We start from the raw sequence: 25,576 nt of genomic DNA, 5'->3' as shown, positions 1-25,576 counted from the left end.
AAAATCTGCGTATAACTTTTGACACCCCCGCCCCCCGCAAAATTTAACTAGTAGTAAGCTACTGTTGACTGGAAACCTTGCCCATAACATAAGTAGTCAATTATCATATATTTTTGTATGTTATTTGTGTTACATACTGTACTGTTATAATAAAGTAAGCTAGAGAAAAAAGTATTAAGAAAAACATAAGGAAGAGAAAGTATATTTACTGAACTGTGCTGTAAAAAATTTGCGTGTAAGTGGACCACACAGTTCAAACTGTGTTTCAAGGGTCAACTACATTCATCCTTAAAAGCCACTTTTAATTATAAAGAAAATAGGTAATTGCTGCCTTCTTTTCCTTGTAATAGCCCTTAAGCCAAGCTCTTTTGACACTGTAGAAAACAACAAAGGGTCAATAGGCAGAAATCTGAAATTGGATATTTCTCAATAAAAAGAGATAATTGTCCTAAGAGTGAAAACAAAACAAATCCCCCCTTCCCTATATGAGAGTGAGGCACAGGTGGTGGTTTGTTGATAAATGTTTAACAACTGTCTCTCTCAGAAAAAATGTACGTGTTTTATACATAAGGTTATTATACACTTTATATATAAGGTATATACCACACAATTTACAAATAATAATAAATACACTATACCCTTATTGTAAACTCAAAAAATAAATAAAACTAGTGGACAAATTCAATAATTCCTGAGATGTGAAATCAACATACAAAAATCAGTTGTGTTACTTTGTTTCTTTGCTTCTTAGTTCATTTGTTTTTTAGATTCCGATGTAGGTGAAATTTATATGAAATAGTTGTATCACATAGACATTGTTGGATACAGAGAACAAACTATGGTTGCCCAAGAGAAGGTTGGTAGGAGGATGAGTAAAATACATAAAGAGAATGATACAACTTGCAGTTATAAAATAAGTGGTTATGAAGATGAAAAGTATAGGATAGAGGGTTTGGTCTATAATATTATAATGTTTGGTGACAGATAGTAACTACACTTATGGTGAGCACTGAGTAGTGTATAGAATTATTGAATCAATATGTCGTACAACTGAAACTTATATAACATTGCATGTCCATTATACTTTAATTAAAAAAATTAGTTGTGTTTCTGTAATAAACTATCTGATAAAGGAAATTAAGAAAATGATTCTATTTACAATAGCATCAAAAATAAAATACTTAAAAATAAACTTAACCAAGGAGGTAAAAGATTGTGTGTACTGAAACTATAAAACATTGATGAAAGAAATTAGAAACAAATAGAAATCATTCTATGTTTATGGATTGGAAGACTTAATATTGTTAAAATGTCTATACTGCACAGTGCATTTTCTAGATTCAGTGCAATCCCTATCAAAATCTCAATAGCATTGTTTACTATAACAGAAAAAACAATTATATATATGCAACCATAAAATACCCCAAATAGCCAAAACCATTTTGATAAAGAAAAAGCTGAAGGAATCAACATTCTGATGTCAAAATTTATTACAAAGCTACAGTAATTAAAATAGTATGGTACTTACATAAAAACAGACATATAGACAAGTGGAACAGAATAGCCCAGAAATAAATCCACACATAATGGTCAACTGAACTTTGACAAGGGTGCCAAGAGTACAATGGGGAAAGATGGTCCCTTCAACAAAGTGTGTTAGGAAAACAACATTTACATGCAAAAGAATGAAAGTGGACAATTACCTTATCTTACACTGTATGGAAATATAAACTTAAAATGAATTAAAATCTAAAAAATGCAAAATGTAAAACTTAAACCTAGAAGAAAATCCAGGGGAAAATCTTTATGGCTTTGGTGTAGACAATGATTGTATGACAACAAAGGCACAGGCAATAAAAGCAAAAAATAGACAAGTGGCACTACTTCAAAGGATATCTTCACAGCAAGGAAAACAATCAACAGAGTGAAAGGCAATTTGTGGAATGGGAGAAAGTGTTTTTAATTCAATTAGTTTTACAGCAACATTTCTTAAGGAGGTAATATGTATACTGCAGTGCAGATATCACTGAGGACATGGAAGGATAAAGTGTGACCCTTTGAAAGAAGGTCATGAATACTAGCAACTGAAAGGAGATAATGAATGGCATGGAGAAGTCATGTTAATCTCCAGATGTCTACTTCATGCTGGAGTGTGGATTGTAATACAGGTATAACTAGGTTTTTTTTCAATTGGAGTAGCATCTTAGAAGTCTAGGACAAGGCTTGAACTATTTCCATCTATAAAACAGAGAAGTGGTGCTTTGAGTTATGTGAAACACAGGCAGAAAATACTGTTTTGAGTGCAAAATCAATTGTTATTGATGTTAGTACTTATTTCCTATTTATATATTTAAAATTATTGTTGATAGTTTTATTAGAATTAAAGAAAATTGATAATATCTAAATTTTCCTGCAGTTTTAGAAAATTGGACATAATGTGATATTTGTTCCCCCTACATAAAACAGAGTTCTCAAATCCATCAGTCATTTCATCTTTCATGACATTCACTTTTAACAGATTTTCTTACTTGTTCTGTGTTATTGACAATATTGCATAGACACACAGAGACATACACATACAGAGGAGAAAAATAATTCGAAAGCACCTTGCAAATAACCATACCACTGCAGTTGATAAGTCAAGATGTGGAATATTTATAGAATTCTATAAAATCAGACATGACTAATTAATGATCTATTATACTACTTTATTTTTTCACATAAGGAGGCCAGAAGATTGACATATTTCTTTCAGGACATATACGTTTCTAAAGATTTGTTTTTGTTTTATGATATTTCTTTTTTTTATGATATTCTGTGGTTTTAGTCACATTTGAAATTCTTTAGCCACCACTCCAAGCCTTTGCAGTGAATTAATCATGTATTAACAAGCATACAAAGCTAGCAATTCTTTCACATCTGTATTTCACTTTTACAGCTCTCCATTTTACTCGAGGGAAAATGAATCAGTAAAAGAGGAAAAATATCTTATACATTCAAACTGTGTGATTAAAAGGCTAAATTGAGAAGTGAAAGATACGGCAGGATTATTGAGTAGGAGTTTGTCCTTTATGTGGATTTTTGCCTTTGAATTGATCTACTAACTTGTTTCACCTCCACTTTTGGCTTTGGTACTAAGGAGACAAGGTAAAGAGGGTTAGAAAAACACCCTATAATTGACAACTAATTGTCTCTGCTGCTCGTTGTTATGTGTGAAGAAAAGTTAGCAAATAACTAAAAGTTAGAAAACTGGATACTTCTTAGAGACATGTATTAATTGTCATCGATAGGAGGATATTTATATTGCTGTATTATATTTTTATTTTAATGGCTAAAACCCTATATTTCATATGAGTGGCAATATAATTTTTTCTTTAATCATTTCCATATATTTCTAACAACTCATAACCTACATTTGGGAAATAGAACACAGCTTTGGAGAAAAGCTAATATCCTCTGCCATAGGTCAAGGTATAAGCTGATGAATAAAGTCATTTAGAGGTTATCCTAGTAGTCCTTATGGAAGAATTAAGTAACTTAGTTCAGGAATCAGAGCTACATATAAAGACTCAAAAAACAAAAACAAAAACAAAAAACTATGTGTACTTTCCCCCTGGATTTTAGAGGGGATAAAATCTTAATTTCTCTTATGGAGTGGGAATAGGAAATTAAAATAAAAGTCTACTAATACCAGTCTATAAATAGGAAGGAGAGTACTAAGCTAGGTAACACAACTTCCAAGTTGAGCTAACCATTAGAAATGGAGTAAAGTGGGGCACCTGTGTGGCTCAGTCAGTTAAGTGTCTGACTTCCATTCAGATCATAATCTCACAGTTGGTGAGTTAGAGCCCCACATCAGGCTCCACACTGACAGTGCAGAGCCTGCTTGGGATTCTGTCTCTTTCTGTCTCTCTCTGCCCCTCTCCAACTTGTGTGCTCTCTGCCTCTCTCTCTCAAAATAATAATAAATAAACTTAAAAAATACAATGCCCTTTGAAATGGAGTAAAGTTACATTATAGGAGCCTTGTCAAATGAGATTGGGCCATATCCATATCCTTTTGAGCTAAATAAATAACAGAATTAGAATTATATATATATATATATATATATATATATATATATATATATATATATATATATATGAGACACCCAAAAAGCTGTGCAAGTTTAATGTGTACAACTTGATGACTTGATGATTTTGGAGGTACGTATACACCTATGAAACCATCACCACAATCTGTATCATAAGCATTATCCATAACCTCCAAAAGTTTCCTCCTACCTTTTTTATATACTATTATCGTCATCTATATAAGAAAACATAACATAAGATCCCCTCTTAGCAATTTTTTAAGCATACATTACTTCTGAAAAAACTAAACATAGCCTTATACAATCCAGCAATTGCACTCCATAGTATTTTCTCAAATAGGATGAAAAGATATGTACATGCAAAAATGCAGATGAATGTTTATAGCATCTTTATTCAGTATTGCTAAAATTTAGAGTCAAACAAGATGTCTTTTGGTAGGTGAATAGATAAATAATCTGTGGTACATCTAGACAATGTAATATTACTCAATGCTAAAAAGAAATGAGCTTTCAAGCCATGAAAAGACATGGGAGAATATTAAATGCATGTAGATAAATAAGAGAAGCCAGCCTGAAAAAGTTACCTATTCTATAATTTCAGCTATATGACTATGGAGACGGTGAAAAGATCGGCAGTTGCCAGATGTAAGAGGGAAAGATGAGATGAAACAGTAGAGCACGTAGATTTTTAGGGGCAGTGAAATTACTCTGTATGATACTGTTGGTTGATATATGTCATTATGCATTAAAAATCCATAGAATGTACACCACCTAGAGTGAACCCTAATGGAAATTATGTGTTTTGAGTGATAATGATATGTCAATGTAGGCTTATCAGTTGTAATAAATATACTACCCGGGTGGTGGATGTTGATAAATGGAGGAAGCTATGCATGTATAGGTGGATATATGGGAAAAATCTTCCCCTTATCATCAATATTTCTGTGAACCTAAAAATACTCTAAAAATAAAATATATTTTAAATGTTTGGAAAGGTAAAATTTAAGCTAAGTATAAATAATTAGGAGTCAGCAATGTAAAGTTCTAGAAGAATTGTGTTATAGGCAGAGGAAACAGTGTGAAGCCTTGAAAGTGTAATGATCTATATGGTTAAATACAGAAAGAAATCCAGTGTCACAAGAGCATGGTAGACAATTTTGCTACCACATGAAGGCAGATAAGTAGTCAGAAACCAGATAATTAAAGGCTATATAAGCTAGAGCAAAAAAAAAAAAAAAAAAGAAAGCAAGCAAGCAAGCTTATGCTAAATGTGACATCAATACACTAGAAGACTTAGAGTAATGGAGGAACATGATTTCTGGGTTGAGAAGGGGTGTTTGGTGGTTACGAGAGTTGAAGTAGGTGGTTTTACCTGCATTTAGGGGGCTTTGGGATTTCCAAGTGAAATATAATGGCTAATTGGACTTCTAATGTAAAAGTGGTATAAATGGAGTGAAGCAGAACAATTTAAATATTGGTGGTAGCCAGGCAGGACTTAATAATAGATAAGCATGGAGAAACAAAATAATTGTGAATGACCCACCAATTTTTGATTGAGTCAGCAGTCATCATTTACTGAGTTGGTGAATACCTGGGGAAAACAGGTTTGGGTGGAGAGGTATTGAGTTCTCTTTGGGACTTGTTAATTTTGAGATGTCTAGAAGACAGTCAAGTATATGCTTTAACTTAATATTTAGACACATGATTTTGGATCTAAATGGAAAGGTCAGTACTAGATTTAAAATACAGGATTCAGGGCACCTGGGTGGTTCAGTGGGTTTAAGCATCTGACTCTTAGTTTTGTCTCAGGTCATGATCTCACAGTTCATGCATTCAAGCCCTGCATCAGGTTCTGTGCTGACAGTGCAGAGCATGCTTGGGATTCTCTTTCTCCCTGTCTCTCTGCCCCTCCTCCATTCACTGTCTCTGTCTCTCTCTCTCTCTCAAAAATAAACTAAAAATAAATAAATAAAACGAAGGCTTCAGCAGAATAAGAATGATGTATAAAGCCATGGGAATAGATGGAATAAATATAGAGAAATACATAGAAAAGAGGGGCTAGGATAAAAAGACATTGCAACTGGAACTCCAAGAGGTTCTCGGGGGACCTTCATGCATTTCAGTAGAATGGTAAAGACAGCTCAGTTATTATTGTACTATACATTAAATTTTAACCTAAAAGTTGACTTCTGAATACTATGTTAGACAATAATCTAAGGGCTTTTGTTTTAAAGGAATAGGGGATTTTAAAAATGTTTTAGTGTTTATTTTTGAGAGAGAGAGAGAGAGAGAGAGAAAGGAAGAGAGACAAGCATGAGTGGGGGAGAGTTGGCAGACAGAGAGGGAGACACAGAATCTGAAGCAGGCTCCAGGCTCTAGGCTCTGAGCTGTCAGCACAGAGCCCGATGTGGGGCTCTAACTCATGAACCATGAGATCATGACCTGAGCCAAAGCTGGAAACTTAACTGAGCTACCCGGGCTCCCCTAGGGGATTTTAAATGATTCCCTAAATCCTCGGAGAGATGCTAACATTTTCAGAAAATTTTGAAAATCTGAATATAGTATTTTACTATAAAGCAAAGGGAGAAAAAGAATTATTTTCCTGGAAGAGGGGGAGAATAGTGGGACAGGATTTGACTCTATGTCATTACAGCTGAGTCAGATCTGCAAGGTAGGGCAGCCTGGAAGACCATAAATTCCAATAGCCATGAATCCTTGAGTAGTTGATGTAGGGGAACAGGGGCCAATGTTTAAAGACCAGGCAACATAATTATACTTCTGTTCACAGAAAGGTAGCTCTTGAAAGTATGTGGAATAGGAGTATCAAGGAGAAGCTTTATTTTGTATTCAGAATTTATATTGGGATGGATAAAAATGAGGGAAAGTCACTTAGCAAGTTCTGCAACAATGTTGAGTTTATCTGAGAGAGAATGTTAAAGAAATTTAATTTCCACTAATTGGGCATTCAGAGAGTTTTGCGTTGTGCTTTATATTGCTTTTTTTTTAAAATTTTTTGTCACATTAATAGGACTTATGGATCACGAGAGAGTTTAACATAGTTATAAAAATACAAAGTTAATTGTTTTCATATATAAAAAATATGTAAATGCTTTCACTCTGTTAGACCCTGTTGAATTCTGGATAATTTGGTTTTGTATATGTATTAGCAATTTATCAGGTGTCTCTTTAGACTTGTTTAAATTTACTTACGGTGCGGGGCACCTGGGGTGGGTCAGTCAGTTGAGCATCTGACTCTTTACTTCAGCTCAGGTCATTATCTCACGGTTGTGGGGTTGAGCCCCATGTTGGTCTCTGTGCTGAGCATGGGGCCTGCTTGGGATTCTCCCTCTCTCTCTCTCTCCCCCTCTCCCTCTCCCTCTTCCTCTCCCTCCCTTTTCTCCTTCCCCGCACACCCCCAAAAATAAATAAAATAAAAAATAAATTTACTTACCTTGGCAATTTGGAAAAGTTTGATTTTCCTGTCTTAAATGGAGAGAAGTTGGCTACTATATTCTGTTTAAAGAAAAAAAAACAAAAAACTCTTGATAATTGTTAGTTTCCATGTATCAAAAATCAGTCTCCTCTCTCATGATAAATAATTCTAATTAACCTTTTTGTTGATACTTTTAAAGTCTTCATTCTTGTGTTATTGTTACCAAATTCATCAGTAATTTCTATAATGAGAAAGCCCTAAGTAAATTCTACTCAATTCTACCAAATTCCAGCAAAACATACTCGGCAGATGACACAGATTTTTATAAGAATGGTATATTTCAATTCAAACTTTAAATTGACTCAATTACTGTTTAATCCAGTTTCGCTTAAAAAACAAAACTAACTTACCAAGTGTGTTTGTCTTGGCTTGGATGTGGAATTTAATTTCCATCAACCTGGTGTGGCTGTTTACACTTCAGGGATGATGGTATAGGTTCACAAGGAAGCAATTCTTTTCTTCCTTCCTTCCTTCCTTCCTTCCTTCCTTCCTTCCTTCCGTATTTTTTTTGAAGAATGCTACTTTTAATTTGTACTTATTTGAAAGACTTTCTGAAATTTTTTTGACTTCCTCTGATACACCTATAGTTCTTTATTTAAATCTGTGGATGCAGCTTCACAGTTTGATTATATAGATTGAATGTCTACCTCCTTGGATTTTTTTGAAGTCTTGATATATTTTTTTTTTTTTTTTTTTTGCTATCCACAGATCCAGTGTCATTAACTTCTACATCCTGATTTGAATATTCTTCTTTGAACATTTCTAGGGATTTTTCATTGAATCCTTCATATCCCCAAACTTAGCATATGTATCCTCCAAGTTCTTCATTGAATCATCTCTTAATTTTTCTTTTCTTCTTTATATTTTTATGATTTTATGAGTCTTTCTTTGTATTCTTCTTTGCTCCACTTTAAAAATTATTTGATTCTTTGAGGCCCCCTGTCACTCATAGATTTAGTATCAGATTGCTAAAATTGTTTTATCAAACATGCTTTTGAATTTTATCCAAGGCCTACTTGCCTTTCTTTGCCTTAGCATCCTTCTTTGCATCCTTCTTTGCATCCTTTGTATCCTTCTTTGCATCAGGAGATTCTGTGTCAGTATCTTTCTTGGCATCTTTCTTGGCATTCTTCTTGGCATCTTTCTTGGCATCATCTTTTGATTCAGTATCTGTCCCGCTGGGCTTTTCATCTTTCTTCTCTTTTTTACTCACCTTTCTCTTTGCATCTTTCTTGGATTCTTTCTTGTCTTTTGACTCATCATCTTTTTCTCCTGGTTTCTTTGAATCTTTTTTCCCATCCTTATCCTTCTTGGCACCCTTCTTTTCATCTTCAGATGCTATACTTGATTCTTTGCTCTTCTTTGAATCTTTCTTATCTTTCTTAGCATCTTTCTTTGAATTCTTTTTTTCACCTTCAGATTCTGTACCTGACTCCTTGACCTTTTTTGAATCTTTCTTTTCTTTCTTGGCATCTTTCTTTTCACCTTCAGATTCTGTACCTGACTCTTTGTCCTTTGAGTCTTTCTTATCTTTCTTGGCACCTTTTGTGGACCCTTTCTTTTCACCTTCAGATTCTATACCTATCTCCTTGTCCTTTGAATCTTTCTTATCTTTCTTGGCACCTTTCGTGGCCCCTTTCTTTTCACCTTCAGATTCTGTACCTGACTCCTTGCCCTTTTTTGAATCTTTCTTTTCTTTCTTGGCATCTTTCTTCTCACCTTCAGATTCTATACCTGACTCCTTGTCCTTTGAATCTTTCTTTTCTTTCTTGGCACCTTTCTTGGCATCTTTCTTTTCACCTTCAGATTCTGTACCTGACTCCTTACCCTTCTTTGAATCTTTTCTTTCTTTTTTGGTATCCTTTTTTGCACCTTTTTGTTCCTCTTCAGATTCTGTAGCTGACTCCTTACCCTTCTTTGTATGTTTCTTCTCTTTTTTGACATCTGTTTTTGCAACATCTTTTTCACCTTTAGTTCCTGTTTCTATATCCTTATCTTTCTTTGACTCCTTCCTAGTTATTAGTGGTCCCTTTGAAACTGTGGATTCTGATTCTGATTCTGATTTGTCTTTCTTGTCTGCTTTCTTGTGTTCTTTATCTTTCTTACCTCTTGCTGGAGATACAGGTTTGTGTACATCTGCTACTTTAGCAACCTCCTTGGAGTGATGGGTTGGTTTATGTGGGGGCCATATCCTGGCAGCTAAATAATCAGATGGTCTTTCAGAAATTCTCATTAAAGAACTGTGCATCCATAACGGTCGTTTAGGACCTTCTCTTAATTTCTCTTCATCATATTTCTGAAATATTGGTTAGAATAATGATGAACAACTTGTGTGCAAGTTACACAGCCTTTATTACCAGATATCAAATACATTTTAACTTTAACCATTAAAAGATTTTAGATTTTGATAAGTGGATACATTGTAGATCTCAGTTTATTTTGCTTTTCCAATTTCATTCTTTTTATGACTAATTGATATTCATGTATTATTGTGGGCCTTATTTCAATTTAGAGGATCTTCATAATTCCCTCAAGATATTATGTTAAAATTGGTAGAGACCTCCACTGACTAATGACATATCAGCATTTATGATTTCACAATCAGGGAGGCTTTTTTTTCCTCAGTGTTCTGGAGAATTCTTAAAATATTCTGCCCACTCTCCATTACTAGGCTAACTCAGAAACTATTCTCTAATATCTAATAGTTTCATGTTCAGGCATATCCTGTTCTCTATTATCACATTCAAGGTCTCTGGAATTTGGATTGCTACATGTGGTTAAAAGTACAAGCCTAAAACTGCTACTGCTTGGCAAGGTATAAATTGATATCTTTCAGATAGGAAACTACAATGATAAAATCTGTAACATTCAGTGCAAGTAAATTTGTGCAGAATGGTACATTTTCTTTTCAACTCCTAACCAAGTATTTGCAAAATCTTAATTGCAAAAAAAGCAAACTTTGCAAGTAATGATAACAAATAATGGAAAAATAAATTGAATAAAGAAAGAAAGGAAAAGCAAAGAGTGTGAGATTACAGAATAAGCTAGGATCACTACTGATTAGAAACACTCCCTGAAACAAACAAGAGTTGATACATTTATCTTGTGAAAGTTTTTTTTTTTAACATTTCATATCCCATGATGACTCCACACACATTAAGAAATATTTATCTTCAAGTATTCAGAATACTGAATTCTACATTGAAGAAGTATTAAAACTTCATCAGGGTATAATATAACCCCACAACTTTAATGAGGGATATTCTCTAGCTAGGGAACATTTTCTCAATGTTCTTATTAACTGCAGCATTAGGATCCTCAGATTTTTGTGCTTCTTGAACACACATTTTCTATAGTGTGGTGTTACTAAAGAAATAATATGAAATAAGAGGCCCAATTTTTATACAGTGAAATGAAAATAAAATATATCTACTTTTGTCAAGTAGTAGAATTTGAATTACCTTTAACTGTGCTGTCCAATATGGTATATAAGCCTCAAGAGAAATGAATTGAATTGAGTTGAGATGTAAAATTCAATTCCTCAGTTGGACTAGCCTCTCAAAATGAATGTTCAATAGCTAAATTGGAATGCAAAGACATAAATATTTCCATCATCACAGAAATCCCATTGGTCAGCACTGATCTGTAAAGCACATAACTATACATGATTTCACAAGTTTATCACTAGTAAGATTATATGATCTTTTCAATACTCACAGGAGCTGTATTGTCTCGTAGTTGAGATGGTTTTGATCTCCTTTTTTTTCCTGGCCGTGGTGGTTTGGGAAATACCAGGGCAAAGTATTGCTGATTCCATGATTTTTTGCTTAATTCACTGACTAAAATAAGAAAGTATTTAACAAACATTTTAGAGTAAGTAGAATTTCATCAGAACTAAAACGGCAGTAAGATAATAGACTTCATGAATAAACAAATGATACGAATTATGGCTTCATTTATTTTATTAATATTTGGAATTCTCTGCTATCAGTACATGAAAATAAAAATTTATTTTTCTATTTTGATCAGTTTTACAGATAACTAGTCATTGTAAAACTAATACAGTCTGTGATATAAATGCAAAGAAACATCTTTACTGCTTTCTTATAATCTTTCTGTCTCTCCAGGTCTGGATTCTTGCTATAGATTCTTTAGGTTAGAATAAATTCTATTGAGATCAGAAAATATGGTAACTACTTCTGTAGCCTCCAAAGTACTTAGCACAGTACTTGTTATAAAATATTTCGTAAATATATGATTGAATCTAAATGCTACTGCTTAAGATTCCTTTAGTTAGTAATTTTCCAAGCTACAAGAGTAAATGTTGTGCACTTAATAACAGCATTGTTGTTATTGGGTGATGGGTATTAAGGAGGGCATTTGTTTTGACGAGCACTGGGTATTATAAATAAGTGATGAACCACTTAATTCTACTCCTGAAACCAATATTACACTATATGTTAACCAACTAGAATTTAAATAAAAATTTGAAAAAAATGTAAGTGGCATATTAATGAAAAAATCTAACAAATTAAGAGTACCTATAGAATTGTGACTGTGAGGGTAAAGTTACCTGGAAACTATAAGAGAATGGCTAGAGACATTTAGGGTACAAATGAAACTAGTGAGAGATTTTCACTGCATTTAAACACGTGCAGTAGTAGTACTTTGTGTAAGAGAAAATATACTTTTCCCATGAGTCTCCTGAAAACAGGATCGATGAGAAAATATACAGAATGAAAGAGATATTTAAGCTCACTATATGAGGGAAAATCATTTGATATATGAAGGCCTTCAACATCGGATTGTTGGGTTTTTGGCCTATTTTCAGGGGGATATAGTCTAGCAGGAATGTAGTACAAGTCATTGTGGTTATTGGTGAGTTGTTTATCCAATTTCTAGACTACTTTTCAACTGTAAGATTATCTGATTTTTTATTTCTAACATGTATCATTTCTAACATAACACCTTTATGTTGCTGAACCTATTTGCTTAAACTTTGTTTGATTTAAAAACAAAATATCTTAGAAAGTGTTTGCTGAGTCCATGAGTAAGGTGCCTTATAAGTAAAAGGGTTTATTTTTAATAATATTCTGTAAGAGGTCTTGCTTTATCCCTTTGAATAGAGGATAATAATCACTTATCCTTAAAATAATCATAATCTTAAAATTAATCATGTTTCAAAAGTAAATATTAAATTCTTTCTTACCTGGAATGTAATTATCATATGTTCCAAAGTTTATTTTTTGGCTATTAAAATAAGAGGGAAAGTTTTTAATTAATTTATATATAATCACTCTAATGATCACTATTATGTGTAAGCACTTGCCATCACCAACTAGAGAAATAGTTTGCATTCTCAGATCTCTACTATTATGTAAGATTACTTTATTCTAGAAGAAACAGAAATGAGTACATGTGTGTCTTTTGCACAAACTTTAACATAACTAAAACAAAGTAAATAAAAAAAAGTTTATAAAGTTACCAAATTGCCATGTCTGAAATATAAACTTTAAAAAAGAATTGTGACATCATAGTTGAATTATTTTTCTCTATCTCATGCTCCAGATTCACTTGCAATTGAATTTTAGCAAATATGTCACTTTAAAAGCATTACTTAAGCAAAATCAGATCCTCAAAATATTCTCAGAACTTAAGCAAATCTGAATCATTCAATGACATACTTATATGTGTGTGAATGTGTATGTGTGTCAGTGTGCACCATAAGTATCGATACGGATTTTTATTTGTTTTAATTTTTGTTCTTTAGGAATATCTGAGAAATAAAAACTATTTTGCAAAGTATTTTTCATTTAAAAGTTTCCATTTGTTTCAGTACTATATGAGCATGTTTTATTATCTAATATTCGCATTGGAGGCATACATTAATATTTCATATAAAAAGGTTATTTTAGACATTTTTTAAATGTTTGTTTAGTTTTGAGAGTGAGAGAGACAGAATTGGAGTAGGGGAGAAGAGAGAGAGAGAGATACAGAATCCAAAGCAGTCTTCAGGGTCTGAACTGTCACCATAAAGCCTGATGTGGGGCTTGAAGTCACAAACAGTGAATCATGACCTGAGCCCAAGTCAGATGCGCAACCCACTGAGCCACCCAGGTACCCCTAAAAATGTTATTTTACAACATCTCATTGCATTACAAAAATAAAGCCATTGTTGATCGTGTGTGAGTTTGGGGCTTACAGACACGCATAAACACACACACACACACACACACACACACACACACACACACACACACACACAAACACACATACACAGGATCTTACTTATTTTGACATTATATAAATATTAAGAATTAATTACATAGTAAAATTAAAAAAAAAAAAAAACCAAAACGGTGAATAAACAAAAAGCAGAACCAGATCCATAAACAGAACAAACTAATGGTTTGTGGGGGAAAGCGAAATGGGTGAAGGGGAGTGGGAATACAGGCTTCCAGTTGGGGAATGAATAAGTCACTAGAATAAAAGAGAATAAAAGGCACAGTATAGGGAATATAGGCAATGATACTGTAATAATGTTTTATGGTGACAAATGGTAGCTACACTTGGGATGAGCATAGCATAATGGAGAAGTCTAATGTACACCTTAAATTAATGTAACATTGCATGTCAACTGTACTCAAAAAAATTGAAAAAGTACATTAAAATAAGTATCTTGATATTTTTATTTAGGCTCTATTTCCTAGCACAAAACTTGGCACATTTTTGTCACTCTATAAAAATTTAAATGATTTTAATTGAATAAAATTTAGGTTGTATTAACCAATAAGTTATCTGGTTTAGTTTTTTTTAAGCTTTTATTTAAATTCCAATTAACATACAGTGTAATATTAGTTTCATGGTTACAATATAGTGCTATCACACTTCCATACATCACTCAGTGCTCATCACAACAAGTGCACTCCTTAATTCCGATCACCTATTTAATCTACTTCACCACCCATCTCCCCCTGGTAACCATCAGTTTGTTCTCTGTAGTTAAGAGTCTGTTTCTTGGTTTACCTCTCTTTTTCTTTAACCTTTGTTCATTTGGTTCTTAATTCCACATATGAGTGAAATCATATGGTATTCGTTTTTCTCTGACTCATTTCGCTTAACATAATACTCTGTAGCTCCATCCACACAGTTGGGTGTTGTTGCTGGTGATGGTTTTTCTTCTTAACTGAGGACATGCATTAAAATCACTTGCCCTGTTGTATCTGAATCTCTAAGTCTGGATCTGGCCAATCTGAATCTCTAGGTTTGGATCTAGCCAATGTATGTTAATATATTGCTGAAGAAATTTTGATGTTCAGCTATGGTTATGAACATCTCTGTTTTAAATACTCTGAAAGAGGAAATATTTCAGATTCATGAAACAATATTAAATTTGTGATTTAAAATGTACATAGGCATGATCCATTTATTCCTTGTATAATTTCTATAGTTGTTCTTTAATCAACAAGTAATTGAATTAGAAATCAAAGTCACTATATAGAAAATATACAATTTTTTAAAAAATCGTTCTTCTAAATAACCTATCATCAAATCACAGTGCACATTTACGAAAAGAAACAATTAAGAATAACATAGTATCAAAAATTGTGGACTACAGTTCACAAAGGAGAATTTATAGTTTTAATGACCGGTATTAGAAAAAAGTTTACAACAGTGTTTTAAATCCCTGCTTTAATATTAGGAAAATATGAAAAATAAATGAATAAAATTAGGAAAATATCAAACTAAGTTCAAAGTTAGAGGGAGTAAATAATAAAGCTATAAGCCAGAAACAAAGTGAACACAAAATTAAAGCAAATTAAAAAATCCAAAATTTGTTTTTTTTTAATTATTAAAATTGATTAACTCTTAGACTGATAAAGAGAAAATACAAATTACCAATATCAGGATTGATGCAAGTTTTTTAACTACGTAGATTTTAAAGGATAATGGGAAATATTATTTATAATTGTATGGCAAAAATTTCAGCAGCTCAAATGATATAGATGAGCTCCTTGTAAAACTAATTTAGCAAAACACATGATTAAATAATAAATATGTGAATGGGCTCCATAATAAGTAAATTGAATCCATTATCAAAAACCATCCAAGAAAGGAAAGCACAGACCTAAACTCGGATCTTAAAAAAAAAAATTAGGAAAAATACTAACTCTACACAAGGTTTTGAGAAACAAGAGGTAGGGGAAAGAAGTTTCAACTCATTTTTGACACCAATATAAATAATTCTGACACTAAAACTTCTCAAAGAAATTTTGAGACGTTATGAGAAATGAGTATATAGACTAATATCTTGCATTAACACAGACACAAAACTTCCTTAGCAATTTGTTAACCAGTTACTGAACAATATATAAAATGGCAAATACATCATGGTCATTGAAATTTACTTTCTGGAATATAAGTTTGGTTTAACATGTATAAATCAACCCAGGCAGTCACTCCAAATAACAAATAAGAAAATTCATCTAATAATTTCAAGATATATAGAAGATTTTTTTTCAATATTTACTTTTGAGAGAGAGAGAGTACAAGTGGGGTAGGGGCAGAGAGAGAGAGCACAGCCGGGTAGGGGCACAGAGAGAGAGAGAGTTCTCTGTGACTCGGATGCTTAACCAACTGAGCCACCCAGGCGTCCCGCAGAAGAATTTTTGAAAAAAATTATATCAATTCATAATTTAAAACTCTGAGAAAAATAGAAATAGAAGACATCTTCCTCAAATGGATAAAATGTCTCCGGACAATACTCATTTCTAAAATCAGTTGTGGAATGTTGACTATCTTTCCTCTAGAAACCAGAAATAAGGCAAAGATGCTCACTCTTTCTAATCAACCTTGCAATCCAGACTATTTTGTTCCATAAGACAATGAAACATTAAGATTGGAAAAGAAGAAGTAAAATTGTCTTTGTTCATAGAAGACATGCTTGAGTGGACTATCCAGTAACATCTACAAAAAGAATGATTTAGGGAGGGGCACCTGGGTGACTCAGTCAAACATCCCACTTTTGGTTGATTCTTGGTTTCCACTCAGGTCATGATCTCACAGTTCCTGAGTTCAAGCCCTGTGTTGAGCTTGATGCTGACAAGGCAGAGCTTGCTTGGGATTCTCTGTCTCTCTCTCTCTCTCTGCCCTTCCCGTTTGTGCTCTCTTTCTCTCTCTCAAAATAAATAAATTGGGGCACGTGTGTGGCTCAGTTGGTTAAGCATCTGACTTCGGCCCAGATCATGACCTCATGGTTCTTGAGTTTGAGCCTTGCATCAGGCTTTGTGCTGAAGGCTCAGAGCCTGGAGCCTGCTTCAGATTCTGTGTCTCTCTCTCTGCCCCTCCCCTGCTCACCCTCTGTCTTTCAAAAATGAAGAAACGTTTAAAGAATTTTTTTAAATAATATAAATAAATAAAAATAAACTTAAAAAATTATTTAGAGCTGTTAAGTGAATGTAATAAGATTGTATGATATAGGCTCTAATTATATAAGTTATGAAATCTTGCCATTTGGATGGAGCTAGAATGTATTATGCTAAGCAAAGAAAGTCAGAGAAAGTCAAATACCGTATGATTTCACTCATATGGAATTTAAGAAACAAAACAGATGAACATGGGGAAAGGAAGGAAAAATAAGAAAAAACAAAGAGGCAAACCATAAGAGACTCTTAAATACAGAGAACAAACTGAAGGTTGCTGGAGGGGTGTTGGGTGGGGGGATTGCCAAGATGGATGATGGGCATCAAGGAGGGCACTTGTTGGGATGAGCACTGGGTGTTACATGTAAATGATGAGTCACTAAATTATTCTCCTGAAGCCGTTAATACACTATATGTTAACTAACTTGGATTTAAATAAAAATTTTTTAAAAATTACATATTTTTAAATATAAATGGAAAAATTTAAAAATATAAATTTAAGAACACAGTATAATTTGCAATACCATAAAAAACTACTTAGAGGTAAATTTATTGAAATATGTGCAAGAAAACTAAGAGGCGTTTGGATAGCTCAGTTAAGTGTCCGACTTTAGTTCAGGTCATGACCTCATAGTTTACAAGTTCAAGTCTTGGATCAGGCTCTTTGCTGTCAGCATATAGCCCGCTCGAGATCCTCTGTCCCCCTTTCTGTCTGCCCCTCCCCTGCTCATGCTTGCTCTTGGTCGCTTGCTCTTTGTCTCAAAAATAAACATTAAAAGGGGTGCTTCAATGGCTCAGTTCATTAAGTGTCTAACTTTGGCTCAGGTCATGATCTCACAGTCTATGAGATTATTGGGCTCTGTGTGAATTTTTGAGGAAAATTTTATATATATATATACATACACACACATACATATGTATATATATACACACACATATGCATATGTATAAACCTATATTTTTATTCATATACATAATATATATTTGCTGATTCACAGACATCCTTTGTACTTTATACCTACCAAAACAACTAAAATTAAAGGCTAACGACGTAACAGCAAAGGTGTAGAGTATCTGACATGTTCAGCATTGGTGGTAGGTGTAAAATAGTACAGTCACTTTGGAATACCACTTGATGTTTGTAAAATAAAGTTAAACATATGTGTGCTATACGTATGATTCAGCATTTCCACTGTACCTTACCCAGGAGAAGTTCACAAAAAGACTTGGACAAAATGTGTATAGCAGCTTTATTCATAATAACCAAAAACTAAAGTAACTCAAATGTCTATCAGCAGAATGGACAAACTAAGTGTGGTATATTCATGTAATGGAATACTGCTCTGCAATGTAAAGGAATGTACTGTTGATATATGCAACATGAATGAATCAAAAAGAAATTATACTGAAAGAAAATCCAGAAACACAAAAGTATATACTGTATGATCTAATTTGTATGAATTTCAAGCATAGGCAAGGCTCTCTATGGTAATTTAACAGCCCCGTTGTGGGGGAGTGGCAGAGTGGTTGATTAGAAAGTGACACAATGTAACTTAATGGTGTGGTTGAAAATTCTTAATGTTTCTTAAGGTTGGTTAGGTTAGGGTTAGTGACAAATAAGTTTAATTCTCTTTCATTTTCACTGGGAAGATTTTATAGGATCCCAAAATAGCTATGATCTTAATACTCTAGTTCTCACTATGCCATAAACAATTCAATAAATTTAACCTGCTGGGAATAGATACCATTTTTCTACTTTTTTGCCTAAATCAGGTCCTCCTGGCAATAGCATCTCTCCCTTTACAAACTCTCTGGGACATCAAGAAATTTCTAGACCAGGATGCAGTTAGATTCAATTTTTAAAGTTTTTATTAAACCACACACACACACACACACACACACACACACACACACACACACAAAGTCAGCATATTTTTTTTTATATTTTCTATTTTGAAACAATTGGTTAATTCATAAAAAGAAAAAATGCAACAAGTCAAAAAGGTTGTTCTGTCTTGATATACCTAGTTTTTGAATTAAGATCTCTGGCTATATATATATAAGGAAACATAATAACTAATACTTCATCTTAACCATGGTGCAATGGAAAACAGGTGCCACAAAAACCTGCCTTCACTTCAGGTGTAGTGCACACATTTAATCATTTCAAAATCAGTCTCAGTGTCTCTGAGCTTTTTTTTTTCCTTAATCTCAAGATTTCTTTTAATTTTTTTTTTATTTGAGTATAGTTGGCACACAGTGTTACACTAATTTCAGGTGTGTAGCATAGTGATTGGACGAGTTTTGCTTTGCTCACAGCAAGTGTAGCTGCCATCTGTCACCATACAACACTATTACAGTGTCATTGACTGTATTCCATATGCTGTGCCTTTTATTCTATGACTTATTTCTTCCATTACTTGAAACCTGTATGTCCCATTCTCCTTCATGCATTTTGCCCATCCCCACAATCCTCCTCCCCTCTGACAACCATCACTTTGTTCTCTGTATTTATAGGTCTGATTCTTCATTTTGTGTTAGATTCCACATATGTGTGAGCTTTAAGTAAAGAAGGTGCCCATTGTTAGCATTGTGGAATGTCATGCATTCATGAGTTAGAAAGGGAAACTGGGTTTGGGTTTTCCTAAATAAAAAATTGAGATCCCAAAGTAGGAGACATTGGGATCTTTATTTTTTATGACAAAAATCTATTTTTATATTACCACTGGAAATAAGTTGTTTTTTTCCTTTTAAAGGAGTAAATGTGTAACTGTATTTGTAGGACTTTTTTTTCTTAGTCTTAAAATTTTTAATCTTTGTATACAATAAACCTGCCCTTACTCTTACCTTTAACTGTATCTCTGGTATATCTTTGAAATGTATAATAAATTCAAAGAATAAGGGCTCTCAATAATGTTATACCTACTTTATTTTGATTTAAAATGGCTACAGACAATCATTATATGTGAGTTTCATAACATATCCTGCTGGCTGACTTTTGATTTTTGTATTCTGCATCAGATATATGACAAATAAAGTACTTGGCAGAAAGTTTTCCAGGGACAGACTGGGTCTGAGTCACTCTTGTATTTGCTCTAGAGGTCTCTTTTTTAAGGCAAAACTCAACTGTCACATGGTTATTGTCTTGGTGAAAGATGACTCTAGGTATAGTATGGTCAAATTCGCTCTTTTTTTTTTTTTTAACATTTTCTAGAGTAGTGTTTCTCAACCTGGGTTTATTATTAATGCCTTGCCTGCAGTGGACATTTGCAACATCTGAGATATTTTTATCACAATTGTGTGTATCTTTTGGTTTGGGGGGGGGGTGGTGTACACACAGTGCTGATAGTGGCATCTAGTGGGTAGAGACCAGGGATGCTGCTAGCTACTTACACTGCAGAGTACCTCCCTGCCCCCTGCCCAGTACTCCAGTAAGTAGTTATCCTTCCTAATATGTCAATAGTGTTAAGATTCATATAACTTGTTCTATATCAAGGTGAATTCCTAGGCAAGATGGTACGAGAGGACCTTATTAATGCAACTCGAGGGATGAAAAAAATGTATAGTCAACATGGGATCCAAAAGTTAATACTGGAAGTTTAAGAAGTTCACGTTTTAGATAGCCCCATTCTTTGTGAAAACCTCTCTTACTTCCTTCAGTAACCTTAGGTCTATTCAGTATTAGAAATGGAAGGATTGGGTTGACTGATACAACCTGAGTTGGAGGAAAAGGCAGGAAGAGGAGAAACATTTGAACGGTGCTGTTGAGGTTTTGATGAACAAGGGTATTAAAGAGGAATAAGTGGGGAGGGGGAAAACTGAACTGAAAGGAGAAAATTTCTTCTATCAACTATAAGTTGATAGCCATGACACAGAAATGTAAGTCCAGAATTAAGGTCCTGTCATAGAATTCAGAGGAAAAAGCACAAAATTATTTTCTGCATCTCAAATTCTCTTGTAACTGAATTGAAAGTTGCCATTTGAACCCAAAGAAATATAAGATTTTGTTATTAAGGACTTGTATGTGTGCTTCATTAGCTAACAATGAGGCCATTTGATTATGAATTGAACGACACGTTCCTTCTATGATACATGAGAGTTTTAGGATTATACCAGAAAACAACATAAAGAAATAGTCATAGAACCATAAATAAGTTTTTAACTCTTTGTGTGAAGTTCTCTGAAAGTCATGCAGTGCTCATGATAATAGTAATGCCATCAATATTTTATTGTGCTTCAACATTTTAAAGTAATTATTATACAGTGTAATTCTGTCATGTTACATGCCAAAGTACAGATTGCTTTGTAATCATCAGCAAGTCCCTTACCCTTTAATTATTACACATACTTTGAACCCTTTTACTGATGGTAGTCCTTTATGATTGCATTATAAGGGAGTAGGCACTAGGGACTTTTAAAGCCCATTTTGTTTATTTTCAAGAGTTGTATTTTATTTTTCTTCAAAAGTACTGTCCAAAATAAAAACCAGTTACATTCTTTCTATTTCATAGTTCATACTTTCACCTTTGTTCCAAGTCTACATAGTTAAAAGGCTTACATAATTTAAGGTCTTCTTTCCCTACCTCATTATAACACAACATAAATTAAGCATAAGGAAGCTACTATTGTCAAACTTCCCATGTCTGCATAATCTGCTTTTCATTGCAAAGTATTTTTGCCTACTCAGTATTTCTCAAGGGGAATACAGTTAGTATTTAATTGATCTTCTTTCTGTTGGGATGCCCCACTTATTACCAAAGGTTTAGCATCCTTGATACACGCCCTCTAAAAGTCAGTAGACTCCTCAGTCACTGTGACATTAAAAAAACAAACAAACAAACAAAAAAAACAAGGGGCGCCTGGGTGGCTCAATTGGTTGAGTGTCTGACTCTTGATTTCTGCTCCAGTCACGATCTCACAGTTCATGAGTTTGAGCCCCACGTCGAGCTCTGTGCTGACAGTGAGGAGCCTGCTTGGGAGTCTCTCTCTTCCTCTCTCAGTGCCACTCTCTCTCTCTCAAAAATAAAGTTTAAAACAAAGCAGAAAACAAAAACAAAACAAAACAAAAAAACATTCCCAGAGATTTCCAAATAGGCTCCAAGATGTGAAAGTTCCCTGAATGAGAACCATGAAACATTTTATTCTGTATGTTACAAAATACAGTATGATAAAAAAAAAAAATGAAGTAAGGATCACATTCAAAAAGATTTATCCAAAACTATGCATATATTTCACTGAAATGAATGAATTAGTTAAGTCTTGGATCAAAACAGCCTATGATGTTGCTTGAGAATGTATGTGTCTGCTAAACACATACTCTCTTGTTTATAATGAATAATAATGGACATCTCTTTATACTAAAGAGAATAAATATAAAGCTAACTAGAGCATTTCAGTTATTTTAAAAATATAAAATTTGACAAGAGGACTTACAATCTTGGTACAGACATTTCCACCACCTATGATTTGCCAGGACTTAAGTAAGCACTGTAAGTTCAAATTAATGATGTTGAGAGGTGACATCATAAAGAGGCCAAGAGCACTGGGAGTTAAAGGGGAAAACAAAAGCAATCACTTTAACTTGTATTTTATGTTTTCTAATATTCAGTCTAAGATTTGTGTTTTCTTTCACTCATTATTACTGACAGACTACAACTGGTGGTTTAAAAATAACCAGTTGGTTTTACATTTTATAAAATTCTTGTTTAAGTTTTTCATGTAATTTTAATTTTTGACTAATAAGACAAAAAGATGAATCTGAGTATCTATTAAAATAAATTGTAATCCTAACTTCCTTGATATTCATGTGTCTTTTGTTAAATTCTTTGTATTAACTTTGTGCCTTTTACCTTTTCCCATCTTAAACACACGGGTTGCTCATAGATACAAGATTTTAAATAAGGCTAGGTGCTTACTAAAATTTGAATATAGGAGCACGTCAGTAGCTCAGTCGGTTTAGCATCTGGCTCTTGATTTCAACTCATGTCATGATCTCACAGTTCATGACCATTGGACTCTGCTCTGGCAGTGCAGAGCCTGCTTGGGATTCTCTCTCTGTCTCTCTTTCTACCCCTTCCCTCCTCCTCTCTCTCTTTCTCTCTCTCTCAAAATAAATAAACTTAATTTTTTTTAAATTATCAAGTTACTGATAGATCTCAGGTCATTTTTACTATACCCACCCTCCACCCCACTAACAGATGAATGCAAATACAAGTAGTATTTGAACATGCTGCCATTATCTTGCTCCTTTTAGGGAAATTCAGCTGATTTTTTTTCCCCTTAAGGAATAGTTTCATTAAACTTCAGCTACTGTAGGAGATCAGTTACAAAAATCTCAGTGGTTTTAACTCAGTGAAACTTATTATCTTATGTCTCAGACCATGGTAAGCTCTAGGGTGGTTGAGGTAGGAGGTTTCCATAACAAGATTTAAATTTTTTTAATGTTTATTTTTGAGAGAGAGAGAGTGAGCAAACAAGGGAGGGGCAGAGAGAAAGGGAGACACAGAATCCAAAGCAGGCTCCAGGCTCCGAGCTGTCAGCCCAGAGCCAGACACAGGGCTCAAACCCACGAACTGCGAGATCATGACCGGAGCTGAAGTCCGGCGCTTAACTGACTGAGCCACCTGGGTGCTCCTCCAAAACAATGTTTAGTAATTCAGGTTTCTCTGATTTAATGGCTTCATTATCCACTAACTTAACACTATTAATGCTGTTGGTTTTTTGCAAAGTGATGATTAGCAAAGTATGATTTCTGAATCCACAGTATTTTGTTAAGACTTTATAATAAATACCTGGTTTATGAAAGTAGGTATACCCAGTGCATTTCTTCTGTCAGCATGTAGTAAGGTCCAGATCATTACTGGGCAGCCAACAATACTTGCCTTCTGCACCATGACCTCTTGAATTAATCTCTCAGTCATTTTAACTGTATGTAATCTTTTAAGATCTCAGAGACCTAATGATCTTTTTATTCTAAGCTTGTATTAATTTTCTATTGCTGTATAACAAATTATCAGATACTTAGTGTTATAATAGAAAAAATTTATAATCTCATAATTCTGGGGGCACCTGGGTGGCCCATTTGACTAAGCTTCTGACTTCAGCTCAGTTCATGATCTCGTGGTTCGTGAGTTTGAACTGTCAGCTCAGAGCCTGGAGCCTGCTTCAGATTCTGTGTCTCCCCCTCTCTCTCTGCTCCTCCCCTGCTCATGCTCTCTCTCTCTCACTCTCTCAAAAAATAAACATTAAAAAAAATTTATAATCTCATATTCTGTAGTTCAGAAATCTCAGGTTCAGTTGGTTCCTCTGCTCAGTGTCTCATAGGCTGAAGTCAATTTGTTGACTAGTCTCTTAGCTGGAGGCTCTGAGAAACAATCTGTTTCCAAGCAACATTCCACTTGCAGAATTCACTTCCTTGTGACTGGTTCTGATGTCTGTGTTTTCTTGTGTGTTATCACTGTCTGCTACTTTTTGCTCCTAGAAGGTGCCTACGTTCCTTCTCAGATGACCCCCTCCCTCTTCAAACCAGCAGCATTTCAAATCCTTCTCCTAGTTCATATCTGTGTTCTTTTTCTCCCTTCGTCCACTGTTACCAGATGAGGAAAATTTTGTTTTCTAAACAGATCATTGGGTACATTAGGCCCCTGTAGATATCTCTCTGAAGGTCACCTGTCCCTCATAACAGATCATAACCATGGGGATAATATCTCTTCATAGTCACAAGTCCCACCTGTGCTCAAAATGAAAGGTCATTGGGGGTCATTCTTCACATTCTGCCTTTGGCTTCACATAAAGCCAAAATTAGACTAAAGTCTTTATTTGAGGCTTATGAGAAATATATCAGCCTGATATATGTTATTTTTATGTCCTAAGAGTTTGCCGATGTCTATCCAGCAGCACTATGATTATATACAAGCATTTTGTTGTTTTTTAAAAGGCCATTCAGCTTAGTAAGTATGTCTTCAAATATAAATATTGTATTTAAAAACTATGTGTAAAATAAAAATATAAAAGTATAAATAGATAATATATTTTAAGGGTTTTATAGGTTATAAAATAATTTGTGTATATTAACTCATTTTTTCTTATAATAATACAGTATGAAGTGGGTACAGTTGGTCCTTGATATTTACAGCTATTTCCTAACATTTTATAATAGATTACCAATTTAAAAGTATGGTTATATAATTTTCCCCATAAAAGATAGATCATTAGATAGATAGATAGATTGATTATTCAAGCTTGTGCTGGTTTCAAAGTTCACAGAATTATGTATACAATATATATATGTGATTATTAACTTATTTATGTATCCATGTATCATCAACTTATTTATTTCTCTCTGTGTTGCTTAAAAGATTTAAGACACCTAACAAGGGTATTATAAATGTAAATAAAATTATTAAATATAATTTAAGCTATTTGTATTGTATAGTAGTTTGTGTCATTATTGTGAAGATTAACCACAAAATTATATAAATATCTAAAGTTTTTTTTATTATTTTTAAATGTAACTAAAATGTTAAGTGATCAGCATGATAAAATATTGTAAAATGAACAAAGTTTTTA

The 25,576-nt window shown here is 33.7% G+C and overlaps 1 protein-coding gene and 1 long non-coding RNA gene across 4 annotated transcripts in view; both read right to left on the bottom strand.

Annotated features, from left to right (window-relative positions):
* LOC109270048 (uncharacterized) overlaps positions 1-8,057 on the bottom strand; it is a 28,522-nt gene extending 20,465 nt beyond the window's left edge. The window contains exons 1-3 of one of the 2 annotated variants that reach the window (XR_008424286.1): positions 7,937-8,057; positions 7,545-7,606; positions 5,637-5,684 (exon numbers count right to left, since the gene is read on the bottom strand). This is a non-coding gene — a long non-coding RNA (uncharacterized LOC109270048). The remainder of the gene's footprint in view (positions 1-5,636; positions 5,685-7,544; positions 7,607-7,936) is intronic. The other variant, XR_008424285.1, reaches the window with a different exon arrangement.
* Positions 8,058-8,067: 10 nt separating this feature from the next.
* CYLC2 (cylicin 2) lies at positions 8,068-22,506 on the bottom strand. 2 transcript variants are annotated; one of them, XM_053908140.1, is made up of 5 exons: positions 22,442-22,506; positions 12,796-12,836; positions 11,304-11,425; positions 9,321-9,882; positions 8,068-9,248 (listed from the first exon to the last, which is right to left on the bottom strand). In XM_053908140.1, exons 1-5 carry the CDS (start codon positions 22,456-22,458, stop codon positions 8,599-8,601), a joined length of 1,392 nt encoding a protein of 463 aa, XP_053764115.1. In that variant the 5' UTR covers positions 22,459-22,506; the 3' UTR covers positions 8,068-8,598. The 2 variants fall into 2 exon arrangements, with proteins under 2 accessions (XP_053764115.1, XP_053764114.1); XM_053908139.1 differs by having other exon boundaries at positions 8,068-9,882.
* Positions 22,507-25,576: the final 3,070 nt, after the last annotated feature.

Source organism: Panthera pardus, unplaced genomic scaffold (genome assembly GCF_024362965.1).
Source record: "Panthera pardus isolate Hobbes unplaced genomic scaffold, ASM2436296v1 HiC_scaffold_20, whole genome shotgun sequence".
Lineage (NCBI taxonomy): Eukaryota > Metazoa > Chordata > Mammalia > Carnivora > Felidae > Panthera > Panthera pardus.
Note: the sequence above shows the minus strand (reverse complement) of the source record. Positions and strands in the feature narration are given on the sequence as shown.

Coding starts and splice junctions, on each gene's coding strand:
- CYLC2 (XM_053908139.1), bottom strand. Junction 11,426..12,795: donor ATATGATAATTACATTCCAG/GTAAGAAAGAAT, acceptor TTCTTATTTTAG/TCAGTGAATTAAGCAAAAAA. Junction 9,883..11,303: donor TACGAGACAATACAGCTCCT/GTGAGTATTGAA, acceptor CCAATATTTCAG/AAATATGATGAAGAGAAATT.